This window comes from Paramormyrops kingsleyae, chromosome 17 (genome assembly GCF_048594095.1).
Source record: "Paramormyrops kingsleyae isolate MSU_618 chromosome 17, PKINGS_0.4, whole genome shotgun sequence".
NCBI lineage: Eukaryota > Metazoa > Chordata > Actinopteri > Osteoglossiformes > Mormyridae > Paramormyrops > Paramormyrops kingsleyae.
Window position 1 is genome coordinate 24,059,266 of NC_132813.1, and position 20,260 is coordinate 24,079,525.

The window sequence follows — 20,260 nt, forward strand, 5'->3', positions numbered from 1 at the left end:
TCAATAGTACCCAAGTCTAGTAGCAAGTTTCAAACACTTAAAAGATGGCATAAAAATCTATCCATTTGACTATACTTATTGTATCTGTGTTTGTTGCAATACACCCATGATTGCACCCCCACACATTAGTCTAACGCTGTAGTGAAGTTCACTGATGACTCTACTATAATGGGACTCATGCCTGTGGTACAGGGAAGAGGTCCAACATCTGGTTGAGTGGTGCATGTACAACAATCTGGTCCTGAACACCACTAAAACCAAGGAGATCATTTTGGATGTCGGAGACCCAAGAAGACCTCCCATTCCTCTCTCCATATAAATGGTGAAAAGGTGGAGAGGGTGAACACATAACTGACGACCTGGGGACTCTTGGGAGTTCACATAACAGATGACTTTTTGTGGTCCTTTAAAACCTCCCACCTTTTGAAGGAAGCTCAACAGAGGCTCTTCTTAAAGAAACTCAAACAAACTGGACTCCCCCCACAGCTCCTGGTCAACTTTTTACGGAACCCATAGGGAGCTGCGCCAGCTGCACCTCTGAAGACAGAAAGGACTTGGCCCGAGTGGCAAGAACTGCTCAGAAAATCATAAGAACTGAGCTTTAGAAATTGAAATTGTGCATGGTAGCCACCTGTGCATAGCTGTCAAGTCTCCCGTTTTGGCTGGGAAACTACCGTATTTTACCCCTCTTTCCCGCCATCCTCCCGTATTAGTATTTTCCCGTAAATCTCCCGTATTATAATATCATTTAAAAAAAATTCCTCTGCCTCTCCAAACTGAACTGTCAGTAGTCTCGCGAAAACTGCCACCTGCAGGTCATTTACAACATTAACCAGGTCATAAATGCGGAGGTTAAAATGGTAATGCTGTGTGCGAAAAACAACGTTACTTTCACCTTCTGTGACGACTTCAACATGGATAAAAAGTCTGCAACAAATCTGTATAATAAGTCATTAGTGAATGCCAGAGAGCCACGAGTGAACATGAGAAATTAAAATAAAATGTGTAATGAAAATAAAATGTAAATGACAAGTGGTTATTTTATATTTCTTGTACACCTGTCTTAAAATGTAAGGGATACTGGAGCTTGGTTGGGGTGGCTCGCGGCGGGAGCCGGAAAATTTCCCTTATTTTCAAATCTAAAACTTGACAGGCATGTACCTGTGCAAGAAGGCTAAAAACATCAGAAAGGACCCAACCCACCCAGGGCACAGTTTCTTTGTCTCCTTGCCATCAGGCAAGAGATTCAAAGCTATCAAACAGACTGAAGAAAAGCTTCTTTCCCAGAACTGAACACTTTCATTCATTCATATTACTTACAGACTAGAGTAATATACAGACAACACACCACATTGTATTAATATAGCAACAATAATCCAGTTTCACTTTGTGCAATATCTTTTTACCTTTTTACGTTCTTACTTATGTGACTTTAAATGTTTTTATGTTAGGGTTCCCCAATTCTGGTCTTGGAGGACCAGTCTGCAACACAGTTTGCAGATTTCCCTCTTTAAATATAGGCTACCTTATGCAGTTCATCAGCTAATTGTCGGATTTGGTAGGTATGTTTCAGCAGGGAAATAACTGTGTTACAGACTGGCAACTGGAGAATACGGAAGTCTGTAGAGTACATTCATAAACTTTTTTTTTCCCTTTTCGTTATCTCGAGATACCAGGTTCTGGCAAACCATCCGGAATATCAGGAGGGGGAAGCAGCTCCTGGTTCCTACTATTTATAGTGGGGGGGGGGGGGGGGCTGTTGACCTCACCTGGGGACATCATCCGGAGGTGGAAAGAATACTTTGAGGACCTCCTCAACCCTGCCTCAGATACATCTACGCACACTGCCTTTGAGACATCTGGGGGCGCAGAGCCCGAGGGTGCTGGGGGGGGGCTTGCCCATCACTGGGGCTGAGGTGGCCAGGGTGGCTAAAGAGCTCTGTGGCGGCCGGGCCCCGGGGGTGGACGAGATCCGCCCGGAGTACCTGAAGGCTCTGGATGTTGTGGGGCTGTCGTGGCTGACACGCCTTCTCAACAGTGCGTGGAGGTCAGGGACGGTGCCGCTGGATTGGCAGACCGGGGTGGTGGTCCCCTTATTTAAGAAAGGGGACCGGAGGGTGTGTTCCAACTACAGGGGGATCACACTTCTCAGCCTCCCTGGGAAAGTCTATTCCGGGGTACTGGAGAGGAGGGTGAGATCGATAGTCGAATCTCGGATTCAGGAGGAACAATGTGGTTTTCGTCCTGGCCGTGGAACACTGGACCAGCTTTATACCCTTGCAAGGGTACTGGAGGGGGCCTGGGAGTTTGCCTATCCGGTCTACATGTGTTTTGTGGATTTGGAAAAGGCTTACGACCGGGTTCCCCGAGGTGCTCTGTGGGGGGTGCTTCGGGAGTATGGGGTCCGGGGTCCGCTATTGTGGGCGATTCGGTCCCTGTACGAACGGAGCAGAAGCTTGGTCCGCATTGCCGGTAATAAGTCGGACGTGTTCCCGGTGCGGGTTGGGCTCCGCCAGGGCTGCCCTTTGTCATCGGTCCTGTTTATAATATTTATGGACAGGATTTCTAGGCGCAGCCAGGGTGTTGAGGGTGTCCAGTTTGGTGGCCTCAGGATTGCCTCGCTGCTTTTTGCAGACGATGTCGTCCTGTTGGCTTCATCTGCTGGGGATCTCCAGCATGCACTGGGGTGGTTCGCAGCCGAGTGCGAAGCGGCAGGGATGAGGATTAGCACCTCCAAGTCCGAGACCATGGTTCTCAGCCGGAAACGGGTGGTTTGCCCTCTTCGGGTCGGGGAAGACGTACTGCCTGAAGTGGAGGAGTTTAAGTATCTCAGGGTCTTGTTCATGAGTGAGGGTAGGCGGGATCGGGAGCTGGATAGACGAATCGGAGCGGCGTCTACAGTTTTGCAGGCGCTTAACCGGTCCGTCGTGGCTAAGAAAGAACTGAGCCAAAAAGCAAAGCTCTCGATCTATTGGTCCATCTTTGTCCCTACCCTCACCTATGGTCATGAGCTATGGGTAATGACCGAAAGAATGAGATCGCGAATACAGGCGGCCGAAATGAGGTTTCTCCGCAGGGTGTCTGGGCTTTCCCTTAGGGATAGGGTGAGAAGTTCGGATATCCAGGAGGGCCTCAGAGTAGAACCGCTGCTTCTTCACGTCGAAAGGAGCCAATTGAGGTGGTTTGGACATCTGGTGCGAATGCCTCCTGGGCGGCTACCCGGAGAGGTTTTCCGTGCATGTCCTACAGGGAGGAGGCCCCGGGGCAGGCCCAGGACTCGCTGGAGGGATTATATCTCTCGGCTGGCCTGGGAACGCCTCGGTGTCCCCCCCGAGGAGCTGGTAGAGGTAGCTGGGGAGAGGGAGGTCTGGGTGCCTCTCCTGAAGCTGCTGCCCACGCGACCCGAACCCCGGACAAGCGGCAGATGATGGATGGATGGATGGATGGTTATCTCGAGATCATGACTTATTTTTCTTGTGATCTCGACATAACCAAAGTCGTTATCACGAGATCACGACTTATGTTTTTCTTATTTTTTTAAGCCGACATCTTTCAAACATCACCCGGTAACCATGGAGACGTCCCGGAATCACCAGTTGGTTGGTAATGAGACTGACTACTCGTTCAGGCTCACTATAACTTCACCGACGGCACAGTTGCAAATTTTTGAGGTTCCTTCTCAAATGACGAACGCTAATATGACAATTTTCTAGCACCAACGGACAGTGTTATTTCCTCGTATCCTTCATTCGGTGCAATATATCTCGACTTTTTCCCACAGTTTGAAGTCTTTACAAACAAGTGCAATATAACCATTTAATATTCGTGGAATATACTTTTACTTTACTTTGCAAAATACACGTTTACTTTTCCTGTAACTTTTGGACAAAGGTACTTTAGATTCCTGTACAGAGATCTTATTTTTATTTTATTTATTAGAATGGTTAACAGTGCCGTCATTTGTTTTAAACTTCATTCCTATTTTTATACTTGTATTGTTCTTGTCTTCGTGTTTATATGTGATTGTGCAGTCGCAATTTGAGCAATTTCCCCCGGGATTAATAAAGTCTTTTGATTGTGATTCTGATTGGGACAGTCCACGATCAAAGTAAAATCTGATGCATTTATCCATGAGGATAATACTAAACCTGTCGCGAGATCATGGGAAAGTGACATGGCCATGTATGTGATGTGAACCCGGGTTATGAACCCTGTTGTATATTGTCAGGAATGTTTTTACGTACAAGATTCCGCGCGCACAATCGTGCGCGGACCGTAAGAGCACGCGGACAAGTGTAGATGAACTAGGCTTAAGTGTTTAAGTTGAGACAGAAACCTGTTTGCAAAGGGTGACGAAGGAGTATGTTCACAAAAACAACATGAAATTTGTTATAACATCAGGAGGTAAACAAAATGTATATATAGCTACTAACATTTAACTTCTGATTGCAAACGCTTATCAAATTTGAAGCTGTCTTCAACCAAGTCCCAATAACAGAGCGATGCCCTAAGCAGCGTCTCCGCAGCAAATCCCGCATCATGCCTCAAACTGTCAAACAAGCACTGACGTCAATATACCACCACGAATAGCAAAGAAATAGTCCCAGGCATATCGTGTCCCGTATAGGGACGGACCAGTCGAATTTCAAATTAGGGTTACATCCAGCCTAAAAGTTATACTAAATTATAAATCGCAAAAAAATGAACAAAAAGGAATGTTTCTCTGTATAGGAGAGGCTAAAGCTTCAGTCGCCCTTGGGGTCAGCATACGTTCTTTCAGATTAATTCACTATTATTCAATTTCAAATATTTTCAAAGATCTTGCAAAATCCCTTGGTCGTGACAGAAGGGCATTACTAAAATGCACCTATATGCGTCCTCTGATTTGGTGCAGGCGCCGTTAAGGGAGCCGTATCCCTCCGCCTCCTCGGAGGGCCGGAGCTCTTTCCGCATTGTACCCTTCTACTGTGTCTCCGCCGCCATTGCGGGCTTTCGGAGTTCAGTGGTGGGGCCGCTGATCTTCATTCAGGGGAAACATCAACCTGCGGGGAGTTTAGCGCGCCAGTTAGCAAGATATTTTTTTCCACCATCTTAACCAGATTTGAACCCCCCGTCTTCCATTCTTCAGACTCTCTTGCTTCTTTAGCTTCTTGGATCCCATCTGACGAAAAACGAAGCAGTAGCGGTTATCTAGGAGAACTGGGACAAGGAGGAGAGAGGAACCATCATGGCTCAGATCCTGCCTATCCGATTCCAGGAGCACCTGCAGGTATTATGGGGAGGAAAATTGACATACTGGGGAGGGTTTTTGGTAGAAAGCCCATCGGTACGAGGAAGCTGGTTCATTGCTGTAAATGAATGACCTCTCTCCCGGCCTTATTTGTTAGCAGCCGGCGGGTTAGCTGGCAACTCGGATCGCTCGCCCAGCATCACCGTTGCTATGATGCTGGAACAGATCAGCTCGACAGATGAACTATAAACTATCATTTCCAGTGTTATATGTTGGTGTCATGTCTCATGTGTTAGGGGCTAAAAGATCGGAACTGGATTTTACATTTATTTTTTTTAAATTTTAGGCTTAACTAGTTATTAAATAGCTAGGATTGTGTATTTCAAATTAGTGAAGTACTAATAAAATAGCCATTTGGCTTATTTAATCTTTTAAATGCTACTTTAATTGAACGTAATGCGAGGTCTCAGGTAAATACGAAGATAAGCGGATGCTCAGCTGGCGAAGGGGGGAGATGCTTTCGCTGTCAAAGTCACCGTCAGCCAGGCCGCTTTATTATATTTTTATAATGCTGCGCTTAAGGCTTAAGTATGGTTATTTTTAGAAATCCGGCTTGATTGCATTAGATTTTGTCTGTGTCTACCACCATGCAGTATCCTCGTAGTTTATTAATACGTCACCCAAACGCTGTTTGATGGGCGATGTTTATTAGCCCGGAAAGTTATTCTTGCTGGCGTATATTCTTTAAGAAATACCCGAGTGTATAGCGTTGTTATTACTCTCAGATAGTACACGCATGGAATCAATGAATAAACGTCTAATTTCTAACACGTTAAACGTTAACATCGTATGACCATTTCTAATGTAGAAAAGTAGGTTTACTTAACCATTCAAAGTTTTGTCGCATATACAGCCATACGCTCTGCGTAGTTGCCCCCTGGATTGTGCTCAAAAGGGAATACGTAATACAAAGAAAAGTACAATTTATAAAGTTGCCATATTATCGATAGGTGTGAAGTGTGTGTGTTAATGGGAATTAAATTTGTGTGTGTGCGCGTGCCCCCTTGATGGGTTGGTACCCCATCCTGGGTTATTCCCTGCCTTGCGTCGGCAGCTTCTGGACTAGGCTCTGGAGCCCCTTCGACCTTGCATAGGACAAGCAGGTATAGAAGATGGATGGATGGAAGAAACAGTACCGTTACTGTCATTTGTTGAAGTACATTATTTGAGCATATCCTGTTGTGGCTGGGATGTATAAAAGCAGGTAAATGCCCCTAGAATTGTAAACAAATATGAGTAACCCATAGAAATGCTTGTGGGGGTTGTAAGATTATAAGGGTCTGATTGCTGGCTCCCTGTATTTCATTGACTCTGTCACTGTACTCAGCACAATAACCATAAAGTTGAATGTGATCTAATGTGATTCCTGTAGTCCTCTTGGACCATAGGTCACAGCTGATGGACAGGTGTTCCTAATTATTTTTTCTGGGTCACTGAAAGCTACTTATTAATAATGCATGTATTAGTCTGACTTCTTCATCATAGATGTCATCCAAGCTTTTTTTCTAGTTAAGTATATTTGCTATGCTGAGCAGCGATGCATGCTTAAATATTTCACATTGTAAATATAGTGTGTGACAGACTTGAAAATATATAAAGAGCCTCATATAAAAGACTGAAAAAGGTATATACCTTGAAGAAGTTGTCATTATGGGGGAAGAAATTTATATAGTGTTCAAGGGCATGAGTGAACTTTTGTTGAATAAAAGTATCAGATAAATGATGTATGTGTTTACTTAATTACCGTTAACCCTTAATGCTCATGGCCAACAACAAATAAAGCAAATTTATACTCCATCTAATTTCTTTTTAGCTATTTGGCAGAACATTCTTATACATGATGCACATCAAAAGCTGACGCTCTGGAATATATTTGTCCAAAGTTTTTCCCATTGGCACATTTTTTTTTCATAAACTTTCAGCTTGGAAGATGCTAGCAGTATGTCCTAATTATTGTTGGTTTCAGCTTTGGATGCTCCCCTTGTCTGTGTGTAACCTCTATGTTTTTATTGGGGTTCCTCTGGGTTCTCTGCCTTCCAATTTCTGACAGGCAGTTTAGCCACATGGCACTTTCAATTTAGACGGCACACATTTTTAATGCACAGTATTAGTACTTTATCACTGTTATTAATGCATTCCTAAAAAATGCAAAAATTGTAAAAAGTCGACTACACAGTATGCAGTATGGGTGTGAATTGTTGGCAGTGGTACAGTATGCAGCATGATAAGCATGTTTGTGATACAGCTGTATGATGATCTACTGGAATTGTATTATTCACTGTATTTTAATTTCATGCATTATATGGCTATGTGTCTTGTTTCTGAAACATTTTAAATAAGATATTAGATATTAATATTAATTAGATATTAGATATTAATATTTCAATAGTAAGGATTTGCATAAATATATGGCAAAGGAAAAGGCAGTGTAGGTTTTACATTTTAAGTAAATTCCCGCTAGTATATTTTGAGTTCATTTACTTAAGGTCACAATTGCATCGAAATTGTTTGAATCTTGGTGGAGTGTGTGTCCAGATTTCCCCTGGTTAGTATAATGTTAAGATAACCTCTGTGTGAATGGTTGCGCTGCTGTTGGTTATTGTTCTTTAATTTGCCTTTGAATGTTTCTTCATTAACTGAACTTATGTTCTTAACCTTTTTATATTTCCTTCAGGATTCCGTGGAGCTTTACAGTAGCACCTATTTTTGTGTGCTGGGTTTCAGCGGTTATGTTGTTGTTTATGACATTGCTGAAATGTAAATGTTTTAGGAAGCAGCTTTCCACTCACTTCTCAGCTCTGCAAATTTGGACTTTTCCATTTCTTATTTTACAATTTTTATTATTTTCCTTGCAGCTCCAAAATCTGGGTATAAATCCAGCCAACATTGGATTCAGCACTCTGACCATGGAGTCGGACAAGTTCATCTGCATCCGGGAGAAGGTTGGCGAGCAAGCGCAGGTGGTGATTATTGACATGAACGACCCAAACAACCCTATTCGCAGACCAATCTCTGCTGATAGCGCCATTATGAACCCCGCCAGCAAAGTCATCGCCCTCAAAGGTAGGAGAGGCGGCACAGAAGAAAAGGAGAGTTACATTCTTCTCCTTATGTAACCCCTGATCTTATCAGTTTTGTACAGTTGGTTTTGTGATTTTTGTTCTTCCAAAGTTTCCAAAATAATACAACGTTCAGTAGTTTACAGTCATGCTATATAGATGGATCTATCAGCATTTGTTAAATTATTACACAGTTTTATTTAATGTAATTGATATTTATCCTAATTTTTTAATATTGGTCTGTCTTCTAAGTTGTTGTGCATTCCTGTGTTTTTTTAATATTAGGAATATTATGAATATATGTTTTAAAATTGTACCATGACAATTTATTTCTTTTTTGTTTGTTTTTTTTTTATGGCTTTCTTATGTATGCAGACGGTGAGTTAACATTTACTTTTCACAAATTGTGGAAGTTACAATCTTGTGCTGAATGGTCTTTGAGAACACTTTTTGGATAGTGTGTGTGTTTGCACGTGTGTGTGTGTGTGTGTGTGTGTGTGTGTGTGTGTGTGTGTGTGTGTGTGTGTGTGTGTGTGTGATTGAAGGTTTTAATTCCAGGAGGGGCCCTGGTGTCTTTTTATTTTGACTGTGATACCTCACATGAAGAGTTAATAAAATTACCTTGATAACTTTCTATATACTTTGATAGCTACAAATATATTTAGTGCTATCTTTGGATAGTAATATCATGCAAACCAGGATTGTCCATCATAGTCCTGGCATTTTTTCCATCTATTCAGACTTTTTCTTGCCGCTGTGCTGTTGACTGATAAGTCTTGATTGGATGAATGTGTGTGTAAGTTGTGTTTATTGTCAGTTAAGGACTCACTCATTATAAAGTACCTGTTATCATGAAAAATCTTTGAAAAATTTAATGGAATAACTGTTTAAACACAGGTGTTTTACCTAAAGTTTTTTCTAATTTTGATTTACTATTTTAATTATAGTTAAACAAATATATTTGGGTTTTTTGTAATTGATGGTGCATGATTCCATCAAGGGCTCAATGAAGGCTAATTTAATTAGAAGGCAGTTTAATAGAGGGCTGCCTATGTTATATCTTGTCAGAGTAAATATATTCCTCCAGCAGTTATGAAAATCTTGACTGTATGAATGTTAGCTGTTTCGATAACCTATTTCCCCTTGAACCAGTGTGATCTTCTATCTTGTTCTTGGCACTTCAGTGCATGACTCAATTCATGTGAGGCCATTCTATTGTTTTCACAAACAGTAGCCTCAACAGCACAAACACACAGGCCAGTATTCTGGGTAATCTCTAATGGTCGTTCTCAGATAAAATACTGGTTTGTTTATTTACTGCAAGGTACTTGTAAGGATTCAGTTTTAATCAAATGTTTGATTAAATAGTTGAAAAATTAAAATATAGCTGGACTTCCTGCTTGTCACCATATGTGGCCCAAACCACCATTCTCCTCTATTAGCACCTGATATGACATATATTACAGTTGATGGGAATGTGTATCTTTTACTTTGCTCTAGCTCATTGCAGTTTTTTTTTTGCAACTGTAGCAGAGTTTAGGGCCATTTAAATATGGTAACTCAGCAGGAAATAACTTTGGTATTTAACTTGAACAAAGTGATTTGGCATATTTTTCAATAGGAATGGAATGAGTTTAAGTTGGTTTTGTTTTTTTCAATTTTGGTGTTTCTGTTGCCCTTCCCTTTTATTGTACTGATATTGCGTGAATAATTTAGCAATTGAAACAAGGTGTCACTTTTCACTAGATAAAAGAAGCCGGTCATGTGTTATGATGCGGCTGGCGACTGAAGGCATTCAGGACTGTGAAAGCAGTTTAAATTCACCTGTATGCTTTAACTTATCATATATTTAGTCCTGTGTTCTGTACTTATTCAGCCATAAAGCAAAACAGTTGTGATCATATTTACTGCTTTTCTGAATGACATACAGGTATTTCTCAAGGAAAAAACACCAGTTAACTTTTTGGATTTCCAGAAACTAAAAAATGTAGCTGGTATATGCAGTTTTTTATTTTGCACCTTTTTTGTTCTTTTCTACTTTGGTATGTTTGCTGTTTGAGTGCCATCTAAGCTGTCTAAATCCTCGTGCTTCTGTAGCCGTCTCTGTTTGCCCTCAATGGGTAATTAGTGATTCCAATATTATTACTCTTGTGGTGGGATTTGTAGCCTGCTTTGCTTACGTTGTTTATGTATAATTGTAAGCTTAATTTCTTGGGTCCTGTCAATTTTCTCTTTGTCTCACTCTTCCTCCATGTGTGGCCACCAAGCTTCATACAACAAACCTTTTCTCCCCTCCCATTGTAAATCGTAGCAAATATTGTTTTTTTTTCCTGACTTCCAGTTGTGTACCTGTGTGTGCCTGGATATCTTGCTTTCATTATGTGTGTTGCTCTCATTTAATTCTCTGTGGTCAACCAGTGGTGCCTTACCTTACCACTGATGCATCTCTCTGTCCGTTCATTCAGCTTGCCATCTGCAGACCGCCAGCCTTTAAGCCTGAGATTTCCTGTCAAGTTTAAATTTACTGACTTACCCGTGATTATTATCATCTCTTTGTCAAGACATTGAAAATATATATTAGTGTTTTTTTATTATTTTGATATGAATCTCTCTAGATTTTAAAAGACTGGTGTGTGTTTTACCCTTATCAGCGTGGGCGTTGCATGTTTTTGCCTGTGTGTGGGGGTTTAAGCTCTTGATATAATCTGTGAGCTTTGTGTAATTCCACGTTTGGGCTTTCCTGCTGGTTCTGGATGAGTTTATTTCATTGCAGTTTGCTGCAATTGTGCATTAAGATTACATTTGTATTGGAAGTGGTAGCACAAATTTCTCATCTTTATAATTGATAAATTGGCCAGATTTGTCCTAAGATCAAACTTGTGGTAAAGGATAATTGTATTTTAATTCATTCTCTCTAATGAGATAATGTGAAACAGCCAATTCTCCTACAAGATCTCGGAGATGATCACAGAAGTCACTGATGTTTATCATTACTACTGTATCGGTTTTTATACTTAATAAATGTATAATGTTTATATAGTGATGGTATGGTCTATGTCCTCTATAGTGATTGACCATAGCAAAAAATCCACCCTGTCCAATGGCAGGGATTTTCTATGATTCTGTGCTGGTGTTTTCTGCATTTTTCTTCTTACCTCTAAGGTCTTTGTCTTTATCTTGCCTAATGCACTGTGGAAAAAAGTTAATGACTGTTTTTCCAATCTGTCTTTTTTAACTCTTGCTTTCGTGTTATTCACAGCGGCAAAAACCCTTCAGATCTTCAACATCGAAATGAAGAGCAAGATGAAGGCCCACACCATGACTGAAGATGTCACCTTCTGGAAGTGGATCTCCCTCAACACAGTGGCGCTAGTCACAGACAACGCGGTCTACCACTGGGGCATGGAGGGCGAGTCGCAACCACTCAAAGTTTTTGACCGGCATTCCAGTCTGGCAGGCTGTCAGATCATCAACTATCGCACCGATGCCAAGCAGAAGTGGCTGCTTTTGATTGGCATTTCTGCACAGGTATAGTGGGCTGTGATCTCCGTTTAGAGTGTGGCAAAGTATTTTTGTGGCAAGTATGCATTCAGTCAAAATGGAAGATTTATCAATCAACACATTATAAAATTATTCAGTGTATGAAACACAAACACCAAGCACCAAAATGTTATTCTGCTGGTCTTTTGTATAGTAGTGATTAATTCTGAAAACATTCACCACAACTTCTCTTGAAAAGCAGCTCCATCTCATAATGTTGCCATATATACAGGTCTGTCTCCTTTGGTTTGTTATTTAATGAATTTAATGAGTTCCTTTTGCTTTTTAGCAAAACCGTGTCGTTGGTGCCATGCAGTTGTACTCTGTGGACAGGAAGGTCTCCCAACCCATAGAGGGCCATGCTGCTAGCTTTGCTCAGTTTAAAATGGAGGGCAATGCAGAGGAGTCCACTCTCTTCTGCTTTGCTGTTCGAGGTCAAGCTGGGGGGAAGGTATGATTATGAGGGGGATGGCACAGTGGGGGGCCTCTGGGGTAAATGACCCTGGAAATGATCTTGATTTTCTTCATCAGTTATATTAAAGCTATAATATATGTGATGATCCACGAATAAGGAAGAAAAGCCAGGGTTTTTGTGCGTGTGTGCGATCTAGATGCTGATACCTGTTGAAAATAACTAACTAATAGTGAAAATTTCTGTATATGTGTTGTTCTGCAGACGTTTTGTACTTTTATTTTTGCTTAGTTACATATTATTGAAGTGGGAACGCCACCGACAGGGAACCAGCCTTTTCCGAAGAAAGCCGTGGATGTGTTTTTCCCTCCTGAGGCCCAGAACGACTTCCCCGTTGCCATGCAGGTATTGCAGGTCTCCTTGTATCTAACCAAAGCTCTTTCGTGTTGCACGCTGAGCACTCTGGTTTTGCACTCGGTCTGTCTCTCATGGGCATCACATCTCTATCTCACAGATCAGTATATTACTTTCTCCTACAGATAAACTCTAAACTGCTTCAGCTGCTGACGTGATTTGCGAGATATCCTGCATCCCAGTGACCGTTAACATTCGAGGAAAATATGCTGAACGAGGATTACAAATTCTTTTTTCTCTCCCATTTAAGACTCACAATGTAATGTCCATGTTTTTGGGTAATTTGAGACTCAGTGGCTCAAATTCCTAGGTCACAGAATGATTTCACCCTTGAGCGAGACACTTAACCCCAAATCTTCCCCCAGTACTATATCACTTTGCATAAAAAACTTCTGCTAAATAAATAAATGTAATGTAATGTTTCTCCCACTTCATACCCCTGCATCTCTCTAGATAAGTTCCAAGCAGGATGTTGTCTTTCTCATCACCAAATACGGTTACATCCATCTGTATGACCTGGAGACGGGTACCTGTATCTACATGAACAGGATCAGTGGGGAGACCATTTTCGTCACGGCTCCCCATGAAGCCACTGCTGGCATCATTGGAGTCAACAGGAAGGGACAGGTATCATTTTCCGCTCCTTGTGTTGTCTCGCAGACCACCCATGCTGTGCAGGATGCAATATCTCTAAGGCAGTGGTGTGGCTGTAAGCCTAGGATTAGTCACAGGTTGCACAGCTGCTGGGTTATGAATAGTAGCTGAAATACATTTCCTATACAGTTCTTTTAATAGCAAATCAAACCTTTCTGCTACATTAGTTTTCATTTTATTGCGACTGTGTGATTGTCCGTCACAGCATCCATTGTGCAACACCGTTTGTTTACTGCACTCCAGGTATGGAAACTCTTTTGCATTATGCAGAAGGTTGGCTGTTGACTTGGCTACTGGCTGATGTTGGCAGACAAGCTCCAGAACTCATGAATGTACTCTCCAGTACTATTTTGGGGGCTACCTTGTTGCACTTTTAACACCTTACATCTTTGCTGATTACTATCATGCTTCTAGCTGGATGCTAACTAGGCATTACGATGTCCTCATCATTTTTATATATTAAGCAATTCTTTGTTTTCAAAATTGCATGTCAACACATTTGTAGCTTTATCTTGTTTTTAATTCATGTTTTGGTATCTTCAGATCAGGTAAACTGGGAGAAATTGAGAATAAGCTTTTTTTTTTAATAATTTATGGGTTTTGCAAGGAAAAAACTGTAAACTTGGTGGTAATTTTCCATTGAAACAGAAGAGTATGATTAGCTGAGTAAACAAGCAGGAAGGCTCTTGCAGTCTCTCCTCTCATTTATGGACACCTGATCTTGACCAGTAATAAATAATTCTTCCATGAACCACTGATGTCCATCAAATATTTAGTGGTGCTGAAATGGGATATAGACCTATTTGATGGGCTCTACATGTTACTCCAAGCAATAGATCACCCTTAATGCTTCCATCTTCTCAATGACTCCTGTTGGCTGAGTCAATATAGTTAGTGATAGTCTGGCTCTAGAATATTTCTCAGTGTTTCCTTAAACTTCACCCTGGTATTTGTGCTCACTTTGCTATTCTGATCAATAACATTTTCACCCCTGGCTTCCCCTCTGGCTGAATAATGGTGCAAAATGGGAAAAGATATGCCAGTGTCCTTGTGTGTAAAATCTCCCTAGTGCCACATCCTTAGCACATTCATAGTGGAAACACCCCCTGCTGGGCCTGCTTGTGATAGATCTGGGGAAGCATAATTAAGCCTAATCCTTGAGACCTTGAGATAATCTTCACCAATCTCTCCATTTCTTTCCATAACTGCTGATCCTTTACAGGGTCACAGTGAGTCTGGAACCTATTCCAGGTAGCATAGGGCACAAGGCAAGCGACACTTTGGACAGGATGCCAGGCTGTCGCAGGACACAGGCTTACATGCAAGGAGGACTTCAGAGACCCCAACTCACCTAACCGCATGTTTTTAGACTGTGGGCGAAAACCCACACAAATACGGGGATGCATGCCAGCTCCACACACGGTGCCTTGGGTTACATTTGCACCGCCACCCCTGTTATTGTTCATATACAGTATATCTCTTTCTTAACTCTCTGGGGTCGAGTATGTCGTCGGCGACATCGCGTACTTTTCGCGTCTATTTCAGTTTATATCTCGCTGAAATCTTAATGTAGAATCATGAAAAAAACGCTGGATAAATCCGTAATCTGTCTTCTTTTCAAAATGTCCATTGTCGGAAGTATTAAAGTTTTTTTAATTAGGTTAAATCGGCAAAAAAGTAAACCTTGTCATCTTACTTTGTTTTACCTTCATCGGGGGCGTGTAGTACCGCTCTCACCTGAAGATCGCTATTCACATTCTAAATAGCCACATTAGCGCGTATTCAAATCGCATTCGCATGGTAATTTGATTAACAGCGCAACGGTGAAACGCGATCCAGATACATCCCCTTCAGCGCCATAAAAGGGGGTTGGGGACGTGGCCAGGTGACAATGGCTCATTCATACACATGAAAGTTGCTACATATTCAATGAAAGGAGCCAGAAATAGTTACATGAGTTAGGTTTTTCTTATTTATTTATCCAAATGAATGTTGCAACTACACCATTTAGTCATCTTCATGTAGCCAAGACTTTGGTGATCAGATATCTGGGATCAAAACAAACTGCCAGCATTGCTTACTATGTACTTTTATAATGTTTCTGCAAGTGTTCCAAACTGCATTTTGCAATGTCTATACTTTGAATGTCAAATTACAAACTTCACATAAATTGACATATTTACAAAGTACACTAAGATTAAGATGAGTTTGTTGCCAAACCAAATATATAAGAAATAATTTATTTGTCATGAATTAAGTTTATGATATTTGAAGAAATGTGTGATCATGCTCCAGTCAGTGAAAGTGTGTTTCCTACCCCTAGGCTCCAGAGGGTTAAGGCGTTATTGGGACTGTGTACTCCTTTAGCTTGTTGTACTGTCAGCCTATTCAAAGTTATTATTTTTTTTTCCCTCTTTTTTCCAACCATTGATTAACGTCTCTTTGCTGAGTGAAGCTATCCCATTTTGGGCCTGTGTGTATTTATCACTGTTATTTGCACTTGCAGGTGCTTTCAGTGTGTGTGGAGGAGGAGAACATCATTCCCTACATCACCAACGTGCTGCAGAACTCCGACTTGGCCCTGCGAATGGCCGTCCGCAACAACCTGGCTGGGGCTGAGGAGCTCTTCGCACGCAAATTCAACAATCTCTTTGCAGGAGGAAGCTACTCAGAGGCCGCAAAAGTGGCAGCTAATGCACCAAAGGTAACTCAAATGTCACATGCAGTTGTAATCTGTAAGAAAATATTTAATTTAGTGTTCTATGACATGCCATAGGCTAATTCAGGCTAACAGTGGTGTTTCCCAGGGAGGGAAGGCTGACATTCTCTTTTTTTCAGGGTATTCTGCGGACCCCTGATACCATCCGTCGCTTCCAGAGTGTCCCAGCCCAGCCTGGCCAGACGTCCCCCTTGCTGCAGTATTTCGGCATCTTACTGGACCAGGGCCAGCTCAACAAATTCGAGTCTCTGGAGCTTTGTAGGCCTGTTCTGCAGCAAGGCCGCAAGCAGCTTCTAGAGAAATGGCTGAAAGAGGACAAGGTATCGGTGATGTGAGGGAGTTTTTGTGTTCATGTTTAGTTCACATGTAGTTTCTTTCATTATTTCATCTTAGAGCCAAAGGGGCCATCCAGATTTTTCTGGACTGTGGCATGTGTTAAGGAATTCACTTTTCCTGGTAATTAGTGGTCCAAGCAACAAGGTGGTGCTATAATATATTTTTTTTCATTTGGCCAATTTCTCAAGAACCATACAAAATACAATCAAATTCCTCATACCATCTGGAAGAGTCATTCAAACCCAGTCTAATGGCATTAAAAACCACATTCAGGTGATCTCCGATCCTCTGTGATTTTGAAAAAATTTAATTCTAAAGCAAACTCATCCTAGACACTCAATTTACACAAAACTTCAAAAGGATCTTCAGATTTTGTTAAAGAAATTTCAATAAGTCCAAAGGTTTTCCCATAGTAATCTTATGAATAAAAAAAATTTGTCTACATAATCACGTGCATCTTCTGATTCGCATGAACCAGTGCAGAATTTTGTGGATGATACCAAATTTTGGTACAGTTACTGTAGGTCTTTAGGGAGCACTGTAATTGCATAATATGTATATGTAGAATATACTTTTGGGTTAGAATTACAATTCAGATGTCCTCTTGCTAAGTAATACTTAATGTATGGATCAACAGCATTTGATATCAGCTATCATGGGAATTCTGCCATTTTGAAAAAATTATATTAAGTCGGTTAATGTCTTGTATCTTTGGAAGGTACTGCCTAATTTTCATGAAACTTGACCGGTATAATTAGGACAACATTCTGTGGAATGGTCTGATCTAAATTTTCATAAATATACTCCTCTAGCTGATGCTGCAGTAAAGCGTTTTATGAATGGGCAAATATCACAAGAATTACACGCAAGGATCAAAGTTCTGCATTCATCTGAATGTGCCTATATGGCTGAAACTAAGTATCTCAAATACTTTGTCTTCCATCTTGAATATCCCGCTTTGAATTGTATGGAAAAATAATTTGAAGATTAACTTGTCCTTGACCATTGGCCCAATTTGCACAAAATTTGACAAGAATCATCTATTCAGACTCATGATTAAAAGTTGTTTAAGGATACGGCAAACCATTAACATAATACATTCATTACCTAAGTGTCTTGTATTTTTGTAACACAAGGCGCAACTCTCACAAAATTTGAAAGTTACATTTAGAAGGACATTCCAAGTAAGATGTCCAGTTTACAAGACGATACTCAGTACTTCAGAATTTTAAAAAAATCCTGTATTTCACAAACACATTGATATCAAAGCAATTTTCTTTAAAACATTCTAAGAGGAAACCCAGCATCTCCAATGACCTGGTGTATAAACCCAGTAAAGGCTGTAAAGGCTTTACCTTTAAGTACCTTTAAGGAAAAAAAAATCACATTTTAAGGAAAAAAATGTAAAAGGAAAAAATCACAAATTTGAATGGGGGAAAAAAAAATAAAAAATTAGAAAAAAATACAAAAGTTGTCCAGATTGCATATATCTGGCACAAAGGCTTTCAGATGATGCAATCCTATGAAACTGCCACCAAGTCGGCAACCTTGAGAAAGCTGAGGCATTTCACATTTATGATCATGACTCAGAAGTTGACTTTAAAATTTTTAAAAAATGCATAATTCCTTGGGTCAGTATGAATCATTTGACATTGATAAAGCCCACTTTGTTAAATGACCAATAATGTTACAAGTTCTCACAGAACTGAGTGTGGACCACCTACAGACCATGCTGATCAAAGGTTGTTATATCAACCTATGAAGTACAGGCTTACAAAGTTTTTAGAAAATTACAATTTTTTTTAAATTCTCTAGACCTCCTTTTCCCTCAGTCTTGATTTCATAGCTGCTTGTTCCCACATTATTGGCCAGTACCTTTTCAAGGTAATGTCTGGTTTTGACAAAAAAAATCCTGTAGTTTCAAATTTTGGTGCACTTTAGATTATCTCTTATTTTTACTTTAAAAAAAATCATGAAAGTTGGTTTATCCCTTGTTTTACAAAAAAATGTCTCACCTTAATAAATGCATCTGATTATATAAAATGGAGAGCAATTTATGCCAAGATCGCACATCTGAGAGAGCTTGGACCCTGGTAATTGTCTCTTGTGGCTATATTTCTCTTTAAAATGCCATCAGTATTCATGAGTTACAGGAATGCTTAATTGCAATGCATCTGGCTTTAAAGTGAATGATTAACTGTGGTTTTTGGTAAAAAATTGCTTAAGTAATTGTACCCTTTAGATGGAACTTTTGCGGACTTAAATCCTTTTTTTTGTCTCTGTGTGTGCCCCCGTAGCTGGAGTGTTCAGAAGAGCTCGGAGATCTGGTGAAATCTGTGGATCCTACTCTGGCCCTCAGTGTCTACCTGAGAGCAAATGTTCCAAACAAAGTGATCCAGTGCTTTGCAGAGACAGGACAGTTCCAGAAGATAGTATTGTATGCCAAAAAGGTGAAATATACCATAGTATTCTTTGACATTTTAGACAGTAGTTCAGCTGGGGTCTTGGATAAAATGGGAGCTGTAATACACAGTTGTGGATTTATTGAGCCAAGAAGCAATTAAGGCATTTTAGCTGCTATTAGGGGAGTAAGTTGTTGGTCCCAAGTTGATCAGATTCAATTACAGTTTTTGAGGGAATGATTAGATGCATTCGATGCATCTTTAATTTGCTGTCAGTATTCTCTGTGATTAATCAATTATTTTGACAACCTAAATTCAAACTTCAATGAAAATATTTCACAAATATTACTCTGGGAACTTAATTGCACACTGTTAATAGAATAAAAGAAAAAAACAGTTACTTTTTTGAGCTTGCTGGAAAACAAAAGATTGATTTGCGGGTCAGATTTATTAATATAATACAATTTCATATAATATAATAAATATATTTATTTATATTTCATAAATATAAATAAATATGACAACAAAATCCCTTGTCCTTCACTAAGGAAAATGGCTGATCGTCTAATACATCATCTCCGTTATTTTAGTAGTTGCATTTAGCGCTGCTAACTTTCAGTATTGATAAAGTGTGAATATTGGCTGGCAATATCAGCCAATATTGACATATAGGACTGATACTGATTATCTTGATAAATGACAAATATCAGCCAAACATTTTTAACCAACATTTCTTTTTACTTAGCTAGCTAGTTAGCTACCTCAAAGTCATCATCATTGCTACCATAGCTAGCAAAAACAATGACTATTTTGTGCTACAAAAGAGAGGCATTTCTCAGAAGCATCATAGAACAAAGATTATCTTAACCATTAGAGAGACCATTCTGTACTACAAAATGGGCAAGTTTCATAAACACGTTTTAGTGCAGAGATCATCACCATAGCACAAAAATAATCAAATAATGCTTCCTTTATGAATAGAAATGTGCTTTCTCCTGCCATGCTGTATTTTGGAAATGCCAGCGTTGGTGCTTTGTGCATCTACCTGCAACACAACGTGAGAGCGTGCAACCCAGAAGTATGAGTATTTTGCCCCCCTAAAAATGAGAGAGAACAAATTTCTTTCCCTGTGGCATTATTAAAGCCAATGTTCCATTTTGGGGATTTGCAGAGAAGGGAGTTCATATATCATCACCGTTTGTTTGCTGACGCAGGTGGGGTACACTCCTGACTGGATCTTTCTGCTGCGTAACGTGATGCGCATCAGCCCAGAGCAAGGTCTGCAGTTCTCTCAGATGCTGGTGCAGGATGAGGAGCCCCTGGCTGACATCACGCAGGTCAGGTCTTTTAGGGTCTTCCCACTATATCGTTAATAAAATCCCATGCCAGGAACGGAGAAATAGAGTGATGGTCTTCATGTTTGTTACTCACCCA

General features: G+C 40.5%; 1 protein-coding gene across 5 annotated transcripts in view; it reads left to right on the plus strand.

Moving 5' to 3' along the window:
- The first annotated feature begins 4,930 nt into the window (after window positions 1-4,930).
- The window catches only part of LOC111859712 (clathrin heavy chain 1-like), a 32,853-nt gene continuing 17,523 nt past the window's right edge, over window positions 4,931-20,260 (plus strand). For 3 of the 5 annotated variants that reach the window (XR_011983375.1, XR_011983376.1, XM_072701707.1), the window contains exons 1-10: window positions 4,931-5,269; window positions 8,146-8,353; window positions 11,609-11,877; window positions 12,179-12,340; window positions 12,593-12,706; window positions 13,169-13,342; window positions 15,876-16,073; window positions 16,208-16,408; window positions 18,722-18,874; window positions 20,041-20,163. Coding sequence is in view for 3 of the 5 variants with exons in the window: in XM_072701707.1 (XP_072557808.1) it covers window positions 5,228-5,269; window positions 8,146-8,353; window positions 11,609-11,877; window positions 12,179-12,340; window positions 12,593-12,706; window positions 13,169-13,342; window positions 15,876-16,073; window positions 16,208-16,408; window positions 18,722-18,874; window positions 20,041-20,163 (1,644 nt within the window). In the remaining 2 variants the exon portion in view is untranslated. The remainder of the gene's footprint in view (window positions 5,270-8,145; window positions 8,354-11,608; window positions 11,878-12,178; window positions 12,341-12,592; window positions 12,707-13,168; window positions 13,343-15,875; window positions 16,074-16,207; window positions 16,409-18,721; window positions 18,875-20,040; window positions 20,164-20,260) is intronic. The other 2 variants (XM_023842665.2, XM_023842667.2) reach the window with 1 other exon arrangement.